At 37.4% G+C, this 19,197-nt stretch overlaps 1 protein-coding gene across 2 annotated transcripts in view; it reads right to left on the reverse strand.

Annotated features, from left to right (window-relative positions):
* WNT7B (Wnt family member 7B) overlaps positions 1-19,197 on the reverse strand; it is a 91,182-nt gene that overhangs the window by 22,869 nt on the left and 49,116 nt on the right. For both annotated transcript variants that reach the window (XM_061988795.1, XM_061988794.1), the window contains exon 2: positions 16,246-16,472. In XM_061988795.1, coding sequence (XP_061844779.1) covers positions 16,246-16,472 — 227 coding nt within the window. The remainder of the gene's footprint in view (positions 1-16,245; positions 16,473-19,197) is intronic.

Consider the following 19,197-nt stretch of genomic DNA (forward strand, 5'->3'; position numbering starts at 1 on the left):
TGGCTTTTAAAGACTGTCGTTTAGATGTCCTTCCACCTAGTATTTTCCATGTGGCCAGAATCAGAATCCAGCCTGACCAAACACTGAGAGAGTGAGACACCAAAATAAACAAGAATTCAAGAAGTTATCAAGTTGCATAGAGAAAGCCCAAAATGGGAGCAGAAAATGCAAAGAAAGGGTAAGAGTCTAAACTTATCCCATCAGAGAGTTAAGCCATATTTCCCCGCACAGCAAGCCTTTCCAACTATGCTGGCAGTAGTCATCCAAGTGTAATTTCTGAGGGTATATGGTGGTTTTAGAAAAGGAGATCCTATCCTTAAAATATTCCCCTGTCAGTCCATTACCCTGTTTTATATTCTGACTGGGGAAAAAATATTTCATTATACTAAAATCTCAGAAGATTACTTATTGGTTTCACTGATTGTGATAGATAATATATGACATAGTATAACTTCTTCCAGTGCATCTTTCTAGGTTTTTTTCTTTGTATTACTTAAATTAATTCTATCAAGTACAGAGTTAGGATGATTTTATTTAAAATAAAATTCTACACAGTCATGACATTCTTAAAATAAAATTTACGAAAAACAGTAGTATCTTTTATTAAACTGAATTCTATACACTAGACAATGACTTGTTCTAGACCAAGTAAATAAATAAATATTTAATTAAATTATTTGTTAGACTTCCAATCTAAATCTATAGGGATATCATAAAATGGCACAACAATCCATCATGCTGTATCTTTCACTGCAATAACAAAGACTATGAAATAATGACACCTAGAAATACCCTGATCTACATACCCATTTGTGGTAATAGAAATTAATCTGGAGGAAGTACTACCCAAGCTCAGAAGCAATGACAACTGGGCTGGGGGACATGAAAAGCATTTCAGACTGCTGGAGAAGCATCTCCTATGTGCCTGGGATTGCACTTTTCAGGCACAATAATTGTTATGCTTTAATCTTGTCTAATGACTCTGCTGTTCAAGGTGTTCCTCAAAACTGTATAGTCCTAGATAAAAGACTATTTTCTATGCTTGACAAAAAAGGAAAAATAAATTTATCAAACAATGTACCAGAATGTTACCTTTTTCTGCACAGGAACGTAGCAGAGAGGTTATTGTTGCATTTGCTAGGAATTGCTGTTGGATTGTCTCCTGAAGGATAATTCTGCATATTGTTTATGCAGATTTTCCTACAAATATGTTGCTCACAGAAATTCCTGCCATGGCTTCTAATGTCTGTCAGGACACTTTAGAGGACCAACTCAATATTTTCAATTTCATAAGCAAATCTATAACGTGAGCACTGTCATTGGTGACTCAGCACTCATTCTTTAAGTGTGGAGGCTTTAAGTGTTTCTCTGCTGCATTTTTGAAAAGTTAGGGTTTACACAGGTGAGACACAATGAGTCTTGATGTGGCTGTTTAGAACATTACTACTGCCTTAATATCTTCAGTGGTACCAGAAGGATGGTGGCTAATTGGCATTACCTTGCATTAGCTCAGAGTCAAAACCAAACCAGTCCTTCCTTGGTGGCTGCAGCAGGCAGATTGGATTTGGAGATCATCAGTATGAGCCTGCTCTCTGCTCTGATAATTCCACTGCAGACATCACATCTTCCAGGTGTAGGGCAAATAGCTGGGTAGTAACCCCATTAGTCACTGGCATCTCCTGTCAGAGCTCAGATTTTGTGGAAATCAGATAGGATTCTGGTGAAAAGGCTGGGTTGAAAGTTGCTTTTTAGTTTGCTTAAGTTTGTTCAAAATGCTCTTACACTCGTTCTGTGGCTGCATTCACATTTCTGACACATTTTACTTACCTGACAGTCTTTCTGGGAGGAGAGCTAGCTTCAAGTAATGATCTCTATGCTTCTTGGTGTTTAAAGAGTCTTTGCCCGGTAGTCAAGTTTGTAACCCCAGTGAACAAGACACGGCACAAATCACACATATGAAAGAGATTTAAAAGAGTAAAGAGCTCAGAGGGTTTTGGATAAATACACAAAGCTTAGATTCTGGTCCAAACCTCTCTGGTTTGCAAAATGAGTCTGGAAGCATCAAAAGAGCAAAGTCAATTCACATAAACAAGGAAGAATTACATAAACCTTCTCAGGACTCATAAGAGATATTGAATCAGTGTTTAATTTGAATCTGTCTGGCTAACCCTACTAATCAAGTTATCTTATCGAGCAGACTAGTGGTTACTGTTTATTATTTGTCTTGTGTTAAGCTTGTGTTTAGCTAGGTATTGAGTAAGCTTACCCTAAAATGCTGATCCACACCTACAAGAGTTTGGCAAATGGGCAGATGCCAGCCCTGTGAGTTAGCTGTTCTTTCAGGTGAAAAAAAAAAAAAAAGAATATTATTAGGATAAAATCATCAAATTTCTAGCCCACAAAGAGCTTCCATTGTTTTTAAGTGTGATACGATAGAACTGAAGGATGAGTTTTAAACAAAGATCTGTAGGTTTTTTAGATACTCCAGCTTCAAACCAGGAACCAGATTTTGTGACCAGGAAAGGAGGGACAAACTCCTTTCTGCAGTATAAATGAAAGAGTATTTAAATAGATAGTTTGGTATTAACACCAGTCTTCAATATGTCACTTGTGTAATAGTACTTTTTAAAAATGCTGGCAAGTGTCTCTACTGCAAATCTACCATTAAAATGAGATATGGGTCTCATTAAATAATCTTTACAGGACCCCACTTTGTAGCAGCCCATTTCCAGATCTGAACTTTGAAGCTGACCCTTGTCTTTGTGATGGGCCAAACCAAAAGCCAGATCTGAACACCACTGAACTCTGGGAAAGTTCAAATCTATCGTTTGTGGTTGAGCTCTAATTAAAACAGACCAGTTAGAAAGGCAAATGTCTTAAAACCAAAACAAAACAAATGTTTCACGTGAAAAGTCTTGGATTAAGGATATATGGTACAAAGTAGTGTTTTTGTCTATCACATGATGTCATGTTCTTCTGGCTAATACAAACTGACAGCACACACATGTTGCTATGTGAGATGTTCCTTGCAGACACTATGCATTTAACTTTGAGCAGGACATGGTATTCATGGAAATACTTCATAATGTGCAAAAACCCATCAGCAATCTTACTGACACTCATTTTTAAGGCTAATCTACCACCTTTCAAATTTTCCATACCCATGTCTAGTAGCACTGTAGGCCAGGATGTTTAAAAATCAGTTTCTTGCCTTCTTTGAATGAAGTCTACAGCTCATTATGTCAGTAGTATGTGGAATATTGTTGCTAATCCCTGAAAATAAACAAGAAAGTGATGTTGCAGAAACTTTGATTGTGTAAGAGGACAGGGAAATTCCAGCCACCTCTCTTCCTAAAAGCCTCTGTTTATACTGTAGTTAATACTACAGTGTCTCTGATAAAGCAACACAATTGATCAATGGACAAGGAAAAAGCAAACAAGAATGAAGGAACTTGCTTTCAGTATTAATGACCTGCTGAAGTGAAAAAAAATGGGAGACATAGAGAAGAAAAAAGAATGGGAAGGGGGGAAAAGTGTTCAAGCCCTATCGCTGGTGTTAGGAAGTCACTGTGCACCCTTACCTAGAAAAAGAAGGTCTCAAACAGAAAGATTTACTGGAAGAATCAGAGCACATATATGGCAAGCACAGAGTAAGTAGATAGCAGTTACTGACACTATAGGCTTTATTCCGAACATTTATTTTCTCTTTCTGAAATTTTAGGTTAGACTCTCTGTGGACAATGGCCTAAAGTTTCCAAGCTGCCTTCTTATGCAAACTAACCTAGTAATCTTGAGATTTTTTGGTATGGTCATTTTTCAGGCCTGGACTCGCTTTCTAGAAGACCAAGTCCATCCATGACATTTCTGTCCTTTGTTTCCTGTTTGGATAAGACTTTAACAGCAATTATTTTTGTTTGAGTGTACTTCACAAATGTTTGAGTGGAGGTCAGTCCACATTAACTAAGCCTTTCAGTTCTCCACTGAAATTAGTCATCTTTAGTCTCCAGACAACGAGGTATGAAGTGACTTACCCAAGATCACAAGAAAAGTATATGGCACATCTGGGAATAGAGTTCAACTCCATTATCTCCTGGTCCATGCTTTAACCATAAAATGATAGTTCTGACATTGAACTAGGAGCCACAGGGTATGTGAAAAATGATAGGAAGGGAATTGTATTGAGCTTCTTGAGGTGACGCGTTCCTCTCAGCTTGGACACAGAGTATGAAAAAGTTATTTTATCCATTCTTTAACTTGAGTTAAAGTATATATGTTCACTTTTTGCTTAAAGGAAATTTTGAGTTTAGATATTTCTTTACTGGTCAAAAACAACCTTTCTAGTTAATAATTTTCTAGTAATATATTAAATTATGTATGTCATCCTTTAAAACATACTGAAGCAACAAAAAGCAGGAAAAGGCATGTTTCTTTGAAGGAATGACAGACTCAACAGTATCTTCTGCATCAAATTTGTATTGTTCATGGAAGAGGATTACCAGGAACCTAGATACTACTCTAGAATTTCCTTTGACAAAATTTTGTCTTCTCTGACATTGTGAGAAATATGACAGAAAATATATCCTTATTGTTTTATTCTCTGAGTATGAGGTACTACAAGTGCTTAGAAATGAGAAGTGGATAGAGATGAAAAATCACTTTGCTGTTTAGAAAAGTTCACCACATTCGCTATGCAGTTAATAAAATACTCCATCTGGTTTTGCCTGGGATATTGGCGCTGGCAGTTTTCCAAAATACTGACTTAGACATCAAGATTATCCCTCAGAAATGCAGTGACCTGAACCTTCTCCCAGCTACCTATCATTAATAGCCAGAACCAGCCCAACTTAATCAAACAGCAATATTCAGATGCTCTGTGCTGACCACTTCTGATTTTGGAGCCTGCTCATTGCCTTTATCAATATTTCATGTTCCTGACCCATCTCCTTTTCTTTCCTTCTCTCTTTACATGCATTTGTAAGATCTGCTACGCATTTTTCCTCATCTCCAAGTTGAAAGGTTTCCATGACAGAGATTGAAAACATACTCTACATTAAATGTAACAGAATAGTACGACTGGCAGGTCCATGCTTCAAACACATTTAATTTATATCACAGCTGAGAATAAACAGCAGAGGAAGCCACTTGATGGTTTGCTGGAGGCTGTGGCTACTCTTTCTTGTGGAACATGTCTCTGTCACTTGCTAAATAGGTGCACCATCTGGTGGTAATTTTGGACTCCCACTTGTTCTTAAATTTCTAAATAGCAGTGGTGGAGTTACGCCTGTGGTTACAGCTTTTCTTTTTTTTCTCTTTTCTGTGCCAGTATCTGTCTGAAAGTCATCAGCTAAGACAACTTCTGCAGGTACTACTGGTGAATTAGTACCAAGAATAGCAAAGATTTTAAATAAAGATCAGGTTTCCATGTCTGCTACATGAGACAAGCAGGTATGATTTTATGAGAGAACCACATACTCCCTTGAGAAACATACACGGAAAGGTAGAAAAATTTCACAGACAAACAAAAATTAGGTACTAGCAAGCTTGATACCTAATTAGGGAGTGTAAGCTTCAAGGATAGTCAACAGGGACAGTCATGCAGTCAAATTAAGATCCAAATAACCCTCTGGAAGTGCTTCTCTCTCTTCTTTGACCATACAAGGAATACAGGCTGACTAGATTCCTATCTTGGACATCTTGTCTAAATGCCTAGAGCTATATGTTACGGAACTAAGCCAAAGGAAAGAAGTGAGGAAGGGGCTCCCTGTTGTTCTGTCTTTATTCTCTGAAGGTCTTTAATTCAGCAACATAGAGAGAAATCACTGCTACTTCTTGACCCATTCCCCTCAGAAACTTTAAGGTTGCACTGACGATGTCAGATGAGACTTTCCGTGGAGACCTCTTCTGAACAGGATGAGTGGAAGCTGAATCAGACAGAAAATAATTTTCCATGTTGTCATGAGGAAATAAGTTGACAGGTAAAAATAAACCATGATCTATTAGTAACTTTTTTCATTTCATCAACTTGTATAGAGCTTTCCAGCAATTCAGTCTATGTCTGCTGAGCTCCTGTCTAGAAATAGAAATGTCTTCTCCCAGTGCACGAGTGAGCTTTCTCTAGGGACAGCACACTAAAAGTCTCCTTAGCAACCCAAGCCCACTTTTTACACTGAAACTGGTTAAGTTTAGGAATCATCTTATTTTCACAATCCCAGAAACTGAAGATTGATCCTCTCTGTTGGAGAAAGCATTATAGATAGTGACAGATTACACCTGTGGCTAAAAAATGTCTCCGAAGGCTGAATCTGATCAAAACTGGACAGGTGTGCCAGTTTTTACATCAGCTCAGTCTCACACGTTGGCTTTCACTATGACTTATGTATTCTGCAAACCACTTGGACATGCATTGAACATGAAACACTTTTAAACACTCTTCGATAGGATTTAAAATGAAGAGTTTAAAGTTACAAACATATTGGGTAAACAGAGAACCACTAAAGTTGTTGGCCAATTTGAAGCCTGAAAGAACAGCTACCTTAGCAGTACCATGCTAGATTAATATTTTCAAGCCTGCAAATGCTAGAAGATATAATCCTCTTTCTTGCTTGCTTTATTTAATTCAGTTTAATTTGACTATATATCAGTTATAATAATATTATACTTCACAGTTATGGACAAACATCAGTAGGAAATAAACTACAGTCATGGGCAATTTAATCCGAAGTCATGCATGACACTGAAGAAGGAAATTTTGTCAATTAGAAAATAAGGTACTTGTCAGATTAAATATTTTGGAATGCACCAAACATTAGAAAAATAAATTGTTCATGACAGGAGTCAAGACAGCAAACTACAAGGATTGGTAATCTAAGTCTGAATATGAAAATATTTGTTTGCAAAACAACACCTATAGATCAACAAGTGCTGTGGTTTTTTGTCATGTCTGTAAATGCCTCTCTGTGCATTGCAAGCTTTTTCAATTTAGGAACACATGGTTTACCAAACAGGACATATCCCAAAAACAGAGGAGGAAAGGGAGGGATGCTGCTACACATGTAACTCTGAAGTCTAACGTTATGTTTAGCCTGTCCTGCTTGATGTAGAGGTTGAACTAGATGACCAAACCTATCATCTGTAATTCTAGGGAAGAGATTTTGACAACATAGTTGACCACAGTCGTAAAGCTCAAGGAATCTCAAAGTCATTAGAATCTCAAGTTGTTACAGGATTGCACAGCGGCAGGTTAGCTGCCATCCTGTGTTACCCATCATCTTATGTAAAGGACCCTCCTTACAGTGGCAATATTTGGCAGCATCTGCCTGTTTGCAAAATCACTCTGTACTTAAAAAATCAGATATTACATAGCAATTTCCATTTCACTAATTAGGTTTTATCTGAGTCCCTGCTATGAAATTCAGTTCCACCTTGAACTTCTGTTCATGCTCAAAACCCACGAGCCTTTCCAGTGTCTGTAAAATTCCAGTCGTAGTGAATGCAGTGGTAAAACCTCTACTGACAGCACTAAGACCAGAGTTTGGGCCCTGTCACTTTGGATTAAGCCCAGCACTATGGTATTGAACTTTGAATGTCATTCACCTCTCTGTTTTAAGCATGCATTACATTGTAAGTCATTGATGAATAGGAATGGGATACTGGGAGTAACTAATTGAGTCAGCATGCTATGGATCATTTGTAGCCAGCAATTTTATTACAAAGTGATATGAAAAAAAAATGACATTAAATAAACATTAACATTCCAAGTGAGGTACTTGGAAGTAAGGAAATGCCAAACTTAATGTTGCTACACAAGGTTAGTCCCGTTGTGTCCAAATTTTGGTACAGTATTCAATTAAATGATAGGCTAGAATTTTCATACTATCTTTTCCACAGGATCCCCAACTCACTTACCCCAAGGCAGATCAGAAAAGTACCTTGAGCAGCTAAAGACAAAGTTAAAAGGAGGACTTCTGTTCTGGCCAATGCCAAGCAGGAGATGATCAGAGTTACAAGTCACTACAGACCCTGCTTGTATACATAACAGGAACCCTTTCCACTACAGCTAATTGCATATTTATTAGCATGATCAGAGAATACCAAAACCCATAAGTATCCATCCCTCTCCAAAAAGATATTTCTTTTTCATACCGACACTTAAATCAAGGTATTCTATTTAATAGCAAGTGCATCCATTTAGTTTTGAACTAATGAAACAAAGTATTAAACTGTATCTCCATGCCAGTCTGTTGTTTTCTGAGAGATCTGAGGTTTAAGGTCACAGGAAGACAATGTGTCATTCTATGTGATGTCTCAGCAAGCTGTGCAGTGTGTCATGGAACCATATAGCTTAGAATACAGATGGAAGCACATAAGAGCAGAGCTCATGATACAGAGACTCTATTCTCCCCAGTAACAGTTCCTTGAACTAATTTACGTCAATTAACTTAACTAATTTTAAATTAAGTGCACTAACAAACCCAAATGGAGTTGTTCAGAATCAGGTATATCAGAGGATTTTAGTTTGAAAATGTCTACAGAAAAACATTCATTCCAGGAAAATCTTCATTTTTATATGTAAAAGTGAAATGAAGCAGAAGTTTTAAAAGTTAGCACTTCCCTCAGGATGGAAATTCCAGATTTCATTAAAGTGAACATCTACCATTTCTCATCCAGTTGTAAGCCACACAGAGGTTATAAAGTAATTGTATTAACATATTAATGCTATGCATAGAATAAGAATGTCTACTTTTTAAAAGAAGCCTGCTGTCAAAGAGGTAAATATTAAATGGCAACAATTGTATTTAATTTAAGAGAACTTTCACTTTTCTTCAAACTCATGACCTTTGAAGAAAAAGAAATCACAACTTAGTTACATCAGAAATAGATAATACTACCTTATAAAAAGACTAGTGAGTAGAGAAAAACATTGCCTATTCATGGTAGGAAATTAGTGAGTAGAGAAAAACATTGCCTATTCATGGTAGGAAATTAGTATATACTACAAATTATGTTCTCTACACATTTATAGGGAGACAAAGAAATAGAGATTATAGAATTAATGTAGCAAAATGGCTTTTTCTTCTATTAAAATAAAACAAAATTTATTACTGTTAACTAATTTACAAATGTTATTGTCCATTCACATTTTCATCTATGATTAACAATGTGTTTTCAACACACAGATCATCATGAGGCTCTGCACAGAGAAACTATCACCTGCAAATTTTCAAATTGATTCACTAAACTGGGAATCCACCATCCTCTTAAAGTAAGATGTTTCTTTAATATAACAGTACTTCCCTGGAATAGAAAGATATTTCCATTTTCCTAAAGACTTCCAAGTGTAAAGAGTCTGAACCTATTATTCACAATAGACTGGCTCCTCAGTTAAAATAATATAAATTCTTAGCACAGTAGTTGTTTCATAACTTTTTTACCAATCCTTCCCAACCTCAGCTACCACCTACTGGGAGATTTATTTTCTTATTCTGGTTTGGGTTACTGTCTTGCCTTGCTACTTCTCATAGTTAAAAGCTTATGCACGCTTTTACAGTCAGAAAGTATGAACTCTTTGAATCAGCTCCTTAATTTCCTCCTAAGATGATAATGCAGACTAAAATAGCGCTCTCACTTTGCCTTGTAACTACTAGATTATCACAGCTTTTTCTACACTGCTTAGCTTTCCATCAAGATGAATTGCACTGAAAAGAATTCTCCCCATAAGGTAGCTTGTAAAGTGTATGGGTCTTTAGGTGGAATAGCTCAGCTTCATTCCTGCATAGACTTTCTAACTTTGTGAGACAACTCGTGGGATAATCACTGACATAACTAGAATCCTTCTGCAATAATATATATCTAATAAGCTAGGACAAATATACTGTATATCCTTAAGGTTAAGGATATTTTTGTTTCTCCTTCCAGAAACAACATGTCAATTGTGAAATGCACTGTTTGAGAACTTTTAAGAGAAGGCTTTGTAATGAGCATGTGCAGTGTGATAAATCTTCCCTGCAAAATGAGCACACTGAGGACATTCTCAGCTTTGGGGGATTTTTTTCCCTCTTTACCAGCTGCCTCCACCTGCCTGCCAGTTACCCAGCTGGTATGAGTGGTGTTCCACTATTAGTGTATTTTTTTTAATTCAGCCTAATAATGAGAAAGCTCTTGTCAGAAACCACTCTGTTTCTATTAAAAACTGTCCTTGAATAAGCCACAGCTCATTAAATTTGCCATGATATTTATAGGATCCACTAGTTTAACTAAACCACACTTGCAAATGTAACAGCTCCATGTGACATTTTGTGAAATGGACATTGACAGTCACTCAAAAGTAGCCATGTGAATAGTAAAGGCTCAGTTTATATTGGTCCTACATCGCCTTTTGGAAGTTGCACTTAGTCCTCGTACAGATTTCAGCTGATTGGATGCATCCTGCGCACCTTCCTGATGTCCCAGGCAGCCTGCTGCACTAGTTGAAAGCTGATGCCATCTCCTGAGAAGCCACCTCTCACACTGAAATTTTTTTTACTGTCCCAGCACCAACCCAGACATCCAGTTCAAATTACTGAAAACAAGTTTCTTTCTAAACAGTAGCTTTAGCACTCAAAGGATATTGTTGTTTGGGATCATGCTATATGACAATAACAAAAACCAGGATTTTTTCCACATTAGGTCCAAAAGCCACTGTGCAATTGAGGTTCATAATAACTGACAAATGCCTAAAACAATCATAGCACCTACTACTATGACAAAGATAATTACTGCCTTTCCTCCAGTGAAGTGTGTACCCTGCTCTGTATCATATTTAAAATAATCTAATTCCAACTCATTTTCCCCCTCAAAATTGTTTCCATCTGCATGATTCCTTTCTTCCCCCCATATTGTTTTTATTGGATATAACGCAAGTCCGTAAAGATAGATTTTCCCATAATAAACACACAGATGTTGGAATAATAAACATACAGTCAACCTGATATATGAATTTTACTAAGCATTAATAAATATATAACTAACGACATAAATCTATTAAAAATTTGGAAAATGAGAACATAAAGTAACAAAGGAAAGAAAGGCAAAAAGTGAGGTAGAAATGTACTTACTTTAAGCAAACTGTCTGGATTCATTTATGATTCCCTTTATTGATCTGCTGATAGCATTAAAGCACAAGTATGGTTGTAAAGCATTCCTAAGAATGCTGCCTGTCTTCATGTACTGCAAGTTTTCTGCTCATACTGAAAGTCAGGCTTTCCAAGTTGGCCAACTCATACCATACTAGACACTACTGTGCTAGATTAATGTATCTTCTTGGATGTAAATTTCCATTTTTGGAGAACAATGAGCCTCTGTACTCCTCCCATTTTTGGTAGGAAGTTTTTATGAACATTTGGCATCTCGGTTAAACCACCATCGTTGCCCAGAATAAAAATTACTGGATTCATATGTGAGTCTAAATCTAAATTTAATTAAGCCTATATATGGCCTGAACCAAGAAAAATTTATTGACTGACACCCCCTCAGCATGTAAGATAAGATGCCAACCATTTCTCCATGACACCATCACTTACATATCACTTACATGCCTAATTCCCATGTACTGTCGGGCATGCAGCTAAAACACTGACATCCAATGTGGACTTAGTTACCTATTTCCAGTATAAATATAGAAAGAATTACCTTGGGATTTTTTAGTAGTATCTTTCTTTTAGAAGATGTTTCCTTCCCTTTCTCAGTCTTCTGTTTGAAATTACGCTTTCTTCTTAGCAGTTTATGTGTGCATGTATACAAATTCATGTGTGTGTCATTCAATTTTATTTTCTGCTTATGTTTCTCAAAATAACTTGTAAAGTCTTCTTCACCTGTGATTTAATAAAATCCATGCACAGATTTTTTTAGTCTTTAAAACTGTAACTTTCTCTCATGCCTCCTCCTCCCTGCCTGGAGAGTGGATAAAAGTTGAGCACACGTGTGGCAACAGGAAGCTTCTTAACCTATTATTCTTCTCTTAAACCTTCCATGGCAGACAGGGCTTCAACCTCACCTCAGACGCATCGTCTTAACATGTCAGAAAACTACAGATCAATGCAAAAGGCCAGAGATTGTTTTTTAAAACTTGAGAACTCCCTTGTTTTTGGCCTATTTCTTGATTCTTCCCTGTCAGGTGTCCATTTCAATGATTTACCAAATCATTGTATCAATGATACAGGCAAACAAGTATGAATAAATCATTATAGTTTTCCACATCATGAGTCTGATCAAGGAGATATCTACAGATTACTTTTGATATCTTTACAGCTATATTTTTTAAAAACACCTCAGTTTTGCTAACACTGATAAGAGCAGTATATTTATAAGTACTTCAATCTAGAGAATTTCAGCAGAAATATTCAATACACAAATAATTGGCCAGAATAATCCACTTTCAAAGAACAGTAGTAGGTTTCACTTCTATTATTGATTCTGGATCCATAATTCAGAGGCTGTATTGCTTACTTTTTACTTGGAGTTATTTGCCTTTAACTGTTACTAAAAATCTGTAACTTTTAGAGTTAACTACATGGTAGGTTGCTCCAACCATCATTTAGGGTAATAGAGACCAGTCCCTAGTGCTGGAGCTCTTTTACATCAAGAGTGTGACAGGATCAGAGGCCTTACTCTTCCAGATCAGAGTCCATGCCTTCAAAAAGTTAGTAGGGCAATTATCTTTCAGCAATGGTTACCAATAATAACAATTGATGTATCATTAACCAATTATTTTTTTTTAATTAATGTGTTAAAGAGGTAATCTTTCAAGATATTCTTTGTTAAAGAGGCTTACAAAGAGAAACAAGTGGAGAGGATGACATTACACAAGAAGCTGAAATGAAAACTAGAGATAAGTGTAGGAAGGTGATAAATACATGTGCAGTAACAGGATAGGTAAGGTGAGTGTAGTAGTGACTTTTCTCTGGGAAAGGCATGAGTACAGAAAAGTTCTCAGCTATAAATACACGAAAAAAAAAAAAAAGCTATATACAATGCTGGGCTAATTCATCCCGTGACGCATCCTTTGTTCATGCTACTAATTTGGATCTCTCCGTCACTTTTTATTTCTAGCTACTATAAATCTTTCACACCAACATGAATGGCCCATGCCTAACATAATTTCTGAAGTTGTTATTCTGCCCTCTGAACTATTTCAATTGGTTTTGATACAAACTCCTGTGTATTACAAAGGTGGTACAGCCCTCAATCACTGAGGTATCTCTTTGCAAAAATATCTCAGCTCTGATCCAGCTTAGACAACTTACTGGGGATTTCCCTGGCACACTAGGATCCCTAGAAGTCACAAGGGTGGACATTTGATCTTGTGTCATTCCTTCTGGCTGTTGCTTGCTTGTGGCTAGAAGACACGCATAGCTGGAGCATAGTGACACCCAAAACGTGGCATTGGCAACAGATGCACAGCTGTTGGAGAAATCTCATGTAGGGTAAGCTTGGGGATTTGCTTTGACTTTTGAGAGGGAAGTGTTGCATCAGGATATGAATTAGAATAACCATAAACCTGTCTTCTCAGTGCTACTGGTAGAGCCTTGGCCCAGTGGTTAAAGACTAACATTAGCTCTTTCCTGTACACATAAAGAACAATTAGTATCACACTATCATAGCTTACTCGCCCTTCCCTCCCTATGACCTGAAAATTTTGCCTTGATTGTTTATCTCCCTATGTGATTCTGGGAAAAAGCTAGATGATCTTCTTTTGAGTTAAAGCACTTCAGTACTTTTTTTAAATCTTTATCCATTCTTTAGTCTGTTCAGTGGAATAAAATGCCTGTTTTTTTGTTTCTGTGTGTCAGACAAAGATGTGTTATGTTACATATGTGAATATTTATGCTTACAAGTATTTTGTACCTTTAAACTTGTGGAGGTTTTTTAGCTTTGTCCTTTTTCACTTTTTTTTTCCCCTCAGTAGTGTAGTAGTCCTCTCACCACTTCCTAAACCCTATCCTTTTCCTAAATACTGACCACATTGTCTCTGGGTGCTACTCCACTAATAAAACAAATAAAAACATGTGGATTATGGGATCCTTTATAGACCTGCATGGAAATCATCTGGCTTAGCTGGCAGGGGTCACGTAAACCTTCTCCATCCGTTACAGTTTGTGTGGTTTCACACCCAACGAATGTCAAAGCAGAACTCAGCTGCAACTGCCAAGTTTGATCTGTGTTTGGGTTAAGCTATAAAAGAACCCACCAAATTCCACAACACTCATTTCAGAGTTGCAAGAAACCACCCAGGTTCAGTGAAGAGGTCAAAAATTTGGTGAACATTTTGGCAAATATGGCCTGAACAGTGACCCAGGAAAATCCTAGTTTTTTCAGACTGTGTAGTCTGACCAACCTGAAAGCCAGTCCAGATGCCATACCATTTTTGGTCCCTGTAGCTCTTTTTTTGTATAGAATTGTTAAGAATGAAAGCACAGACACAACTTGTAGACTTCTTTAGGCATTTGAATTGCATCTACTTGCAAGGTTTCTGAGGATGAAAGGAGTCTTTTGGTAGCTAAGAGGGTTAATACTTAGCAGCTCAAAGAGAGATGCTGAGGTGTCACAAAATTCCTAACGTGAAGACTAAAGCAGAAGTGGTGAAACCTTTTTCACCAGGAAGCTTAGCTATAACTCTGGTACAATCCCCTAGAATGTGCCTCTTCAAGTGGTTTCAAAGAAGTTCAGAGGACTTACAAGTAATTAGAAAGTCATTAGAAATATCTTAGGACAAATGTGGGAAGACACAGTGATAAGCAAATTCCTCACTACCAATTTTCAGTGTCAAAACCAAATTCTAACAAACTTTTTTTTAAGTTCACAGAGTTCAAACTTTTCTTTCGCCATTAATTTGGTTTAGCAGGTCTTTTTATTATTAGATTTAGCCCTCTCTACTTCTGTGATTTGATGTGGAGTAATGTTTAAAGAGCATGACCCCTGACGCCAATGGATTTATTCCATTACAGCGTTACACCTGAGCCCAGTGCCCTTAAAAAGCCCAGATCTCAGCCAGACTCTCAGACTCGTGTATTCTTTGAAAAAATATTCAGTTCCATCATTGACTTCAGCACACCTCAACTTTTCAAATCCATTTCACAAAGGCTGTGGAAAAAGAAAAAACCCAGAGTCTTGATCTCCAGTAATAACTAAAGCACCATGTAATTAATTTCCTCTTTGCACGGGTGAGACAAAATGTTTTTTCACAGTTTTGACAAAGCCTCGTGTCTGATCACATTCAGTTGTGTTGAGGGCACAAGAGTCACTCAAACCACTGAATTCAAGAAAGAGATGTCACCCAAAGAAGAATCAGACACAAGAAAAGCTACAGTCTCACTGAGAAGCTGAATGGTATCACCCTGAACAGCCTTGTGAGAGACCCACATTGCAACATGTCATCCCAACACTGAGTAGCATACAGTATTGGGGCTGGTAAGTGGACAGTCCTTGAGGGAGAAAGGAAAGACCAGGAATACTCTATGGTTACTCAGCTGGGTGGCAAGGAAAATAATGATCTCAGTGCTGGAAAAAAAATGCGTAATGTCCCCTAAGAAATAATTTCAGACATAGGATAAATGGAAAGTAATCAATTTAACTTCTGTCAGCTAACAGCTTGTCAGGCCAAGGTCCTGTATTTTTTTTTTTTTAATAGGCTTCCTGGCTCAAATCACTTTCAGTATTTTCTTTACAGTATGATAGCAACACTAACATGGATGTGTATCACTGCCATGTATTGGAAGGCCGGTGTTTGTATGCACTATATTTCCACGAGCTAATTGGGACTTTCCCATTACTTTAGCTTTTGAGAAAGCTGCAGAAGGATCTTTTGGAAATGATTTTAGTTCCCTTTTATTTAGAACTGTTTTAGTTCCCTATAATATGTACCACAGTTATCATGGCAACCTTTAATGGGAAGACACTAGGAAATATATTTTCCTGGAGTGTGATGTCTGTGTCCTTGGATGCCTATTCAGGCATTTGGGTCATTGCTGGGTACAACGTTGCATAGATATGAATGACTTCATCTAGACATCATTAGAGATTTCATGTCTCTTGCCAGATACTTTTCAATGAGTGAAAACTGACAGACCACAGTTGTTCTGGCAGCATCACTGTTGAACTCCAATAAGCAAATATCAGAAGGTTATAAATCTTTGCAAGACCACAGTGAGAAAGCTAAAAGAAAACCATCCCCAATAGATCACTTCAGGACCATATTAGAGACACCCTTACCTACTCGAAGCTCTTGTCCAAAGACTGTTTTCTCTCCCAACGCAGAGCAGTTCCATCTCCCATACCGAAACTGGTACTGGCACTCATTGATTCCCATTTGTGCCCCTTCCCCAATCACAATGATGGCATCAGGGCGGCTCTGGCAGATTGCTCGTTGCCGAGGGGCCAGGCCTGGGATTTTGTTGCAGATTATATTAGCTCCTAAAGCCACTACAGATGACAAAGCTCTGAAGGAAGAAAAAAAAAAAAAAAGGCAGAAAGACACATTATAATCAAATTGAGGCCATTAGTTTATTTTGCCACATGGCAGGCAAGGCATTGGTCAAAAGGAGAAAGGCTGGAAGTTGGATTACTGTAATTATGCCAACTTATCCCAAACTCTCTGGTCTAGTGAAAGCAATTTGAAATCTTGCAGTAATTCCTTATTTGACTTGTGCCAGAAACAACAAAGAAATGTATTTTTGGCACTTTTGCTTCAGGACCTACACAGTGCCATCAGCTCATGAAATGTGGAAAGCAAGACACATTTAAAAGCAAAAAATGGTGGTAATTTTCTGTGAATCTCATGTCTGCTTTGAATGGCCTACACAGATTCAGTCTTAGTGTTTTAGTTACTGCAGCCAGTTCATTCATCCCTCATTTGAAACTATTCAGCACAATTTAGAGAATGACTTGATACTACCAACCCTCTTGCCCATTATTACACTCAGAGTATTGAGTGATTAATGAAAGTTCACCAACATAACTGTGCTTTTAGATCTGGCCAATATCATGAAGGACATAGGAGTAACCCTTAATATGTGCCATTCAGACTAGAAACATTTGTAGTTCTCATTCTTCAAGTGTATTTCCAGAATTTGTTATAAAGGTTGCATACAACTCACATCTGCCATATGTTTTCACTTTAGGGCATTTATTTTTCATTTTTTAGATCATTTTTCAACATCTTTACTGGCTTGTTTTTCAACATCTTTAAAGGCATCATTTTAAGTGGCCATATTTTGAAAAAATAAGACAACGTAGGTATAGGTTCAGACATGCTTCAGGTCATATCTACTGAGTACTAGCAAGGACCATGTCAGAATGCTTCAACTGGCTCAGGACAACTTAGCAAGAGCAAAGGGAGAAGTACAGCTGCATTAGCAAAATGGGCCTTAGTTTGATGTGATGAATCCTGAGACAGATACACAATCAAAGCTTGGAAAAGCCTCTACCACGCTGACCAGATGACTGTCCTGCTCCTTGACTGGCAAACTAGGGTGCTGAGAGCATTATTGCTTCTCATCACCTGCAAGCAGGTATCTCCACAAATCTCTCTCCACTTTCTAACATGTCCCAGTCTGGTATTGGATCATAATGGTGATTTCACTTTCCTATCAACTGCAGTTGCTGGCTGTCTCTGTGATATAAAGATGCTTGCCCAGATCATGTGGCAGGACCTTGGGTTTTAGTGGAGTTTCACAGTTAACAGAAGTCACCACATATAAATAGGTTAGTAACAGGATACAGACTAACTTCCCCAGTACCTTCTTCTTCATCTTGAACACCAACTTAAGCCATTCTTCTTAGTGATAAATTTTCCAACTGGAAATGCTCCTTTTGGAAAATATTGACTAAACAAAATTGAAGAATTTTATAGGAATTTATCAACTTCATCACAAAAGTAACTGTGAAATTATGTAAAAGTTGCATTTCAACAAAACCAGTGTTTCATTTTGCCATTTCAATAAACTACAGTAAAGCCAGAGCAAAAAAGGTGAAGCAAAGAACTCTTCCCTGAACAAAATGAAATACCATTTTTAATGTGGAATGGAAATTTCATGATAATTTAATCTGCCTTTAATAGATATTTGTGCATATTTTCTAAAGTTAACAGTCCGTGAAAAATTTGCCAGTTGGGGTATCTTGTTTATGGCTTGGGTGGGTTTTATAGGCGTAGAGACAAGGTATTGCAAACAGAGAGCATACATGCCATGCGACACTACCTATTAAAAGACAGTATGAACAAAATGTAGTTGTAGCTATGACCACTCATAGTGTTTGGAGCAGGAGTACTCAGGCCTATGTTCCTCCAAGTACTGAGCAACAAAGCTGAACCATCAATTAGAACCAGCGAGTCCCCAAGATTCTTGAGTTAGTATTTTGCTTCTGGGCCACCTCTGCTTAAACAAATGAATCAAATATTTAAATTATGATGTCTTTAAATCAGGACTTTCTGAGAGATATGATAAGCTTAAAAAAAACATTGTGAGTTTTATGTAGAGATAATAAGATTCACCGACCTTTACAATGGCACTTTATATATTATCTTATGACTTCAGAAATCACAGGAGAGAGTATCAATGTTTATTTTTTTAAAAAGGAAATATTTCTCAATACTGAAAAGTAAAAGCATTGTTTTCTTTCATAGCTCAGGAAACTTTTATCTCTCTGACTTCAGCAATTTTCCACTTCAAGTAGGATTTATATTCTGAAAGTGTTGCAGTAAAACAGAAAGAAAAGTATTTTTCCTTTATAGTAGATGTGTTCTATTCTGAAATGTATACTCTTTGATGACTTCTGAATTCCAGAAACCTCTCTCAAATTCTATGAGGATCTGGGTCTGTCCCTTTCATGGTTTTGAAGTTATGACAAGGGACAGAGATCTGCTACAGAGTAAAAAACCTGAATATGCCAGAAATACAGAGAACTCTGCCATTACAGCTTACTCTGTGGTTCTTCTCCTGAAGGGAACCTATGTCAAATATTTGCTTTCTGCCAGGACACATAGGCAGTAGGTCAGCTGAGTAAAGGGTGAATTTCTACAGCCATTCTTCAGAGCAGATCAACAGCCAGGGCTCCTTGCAGCACCACCTTCCTGACTTGGCATATGCAGCAGCTCTCCAAGTGCCTTCCAAACTGTACTCCATCTGTGCCCCATCCCTACCCCACCCTTTCCACCTGGCTTTGCCC

Source organism: Colius striatus, chromosome 1, assembly GCF_028858725.1.
Source record: "Colius striatus isolate bColStr4 chromosome 1, bColStr4.1.hap1, whole genome shotgun sequence".
Taxonomy (NCBI): domain Eukaryota; kingdom Metazoa; phylum Chordata; class Aves; order Coliiformes; family Coliidae; genus Colius; species Colius striatus.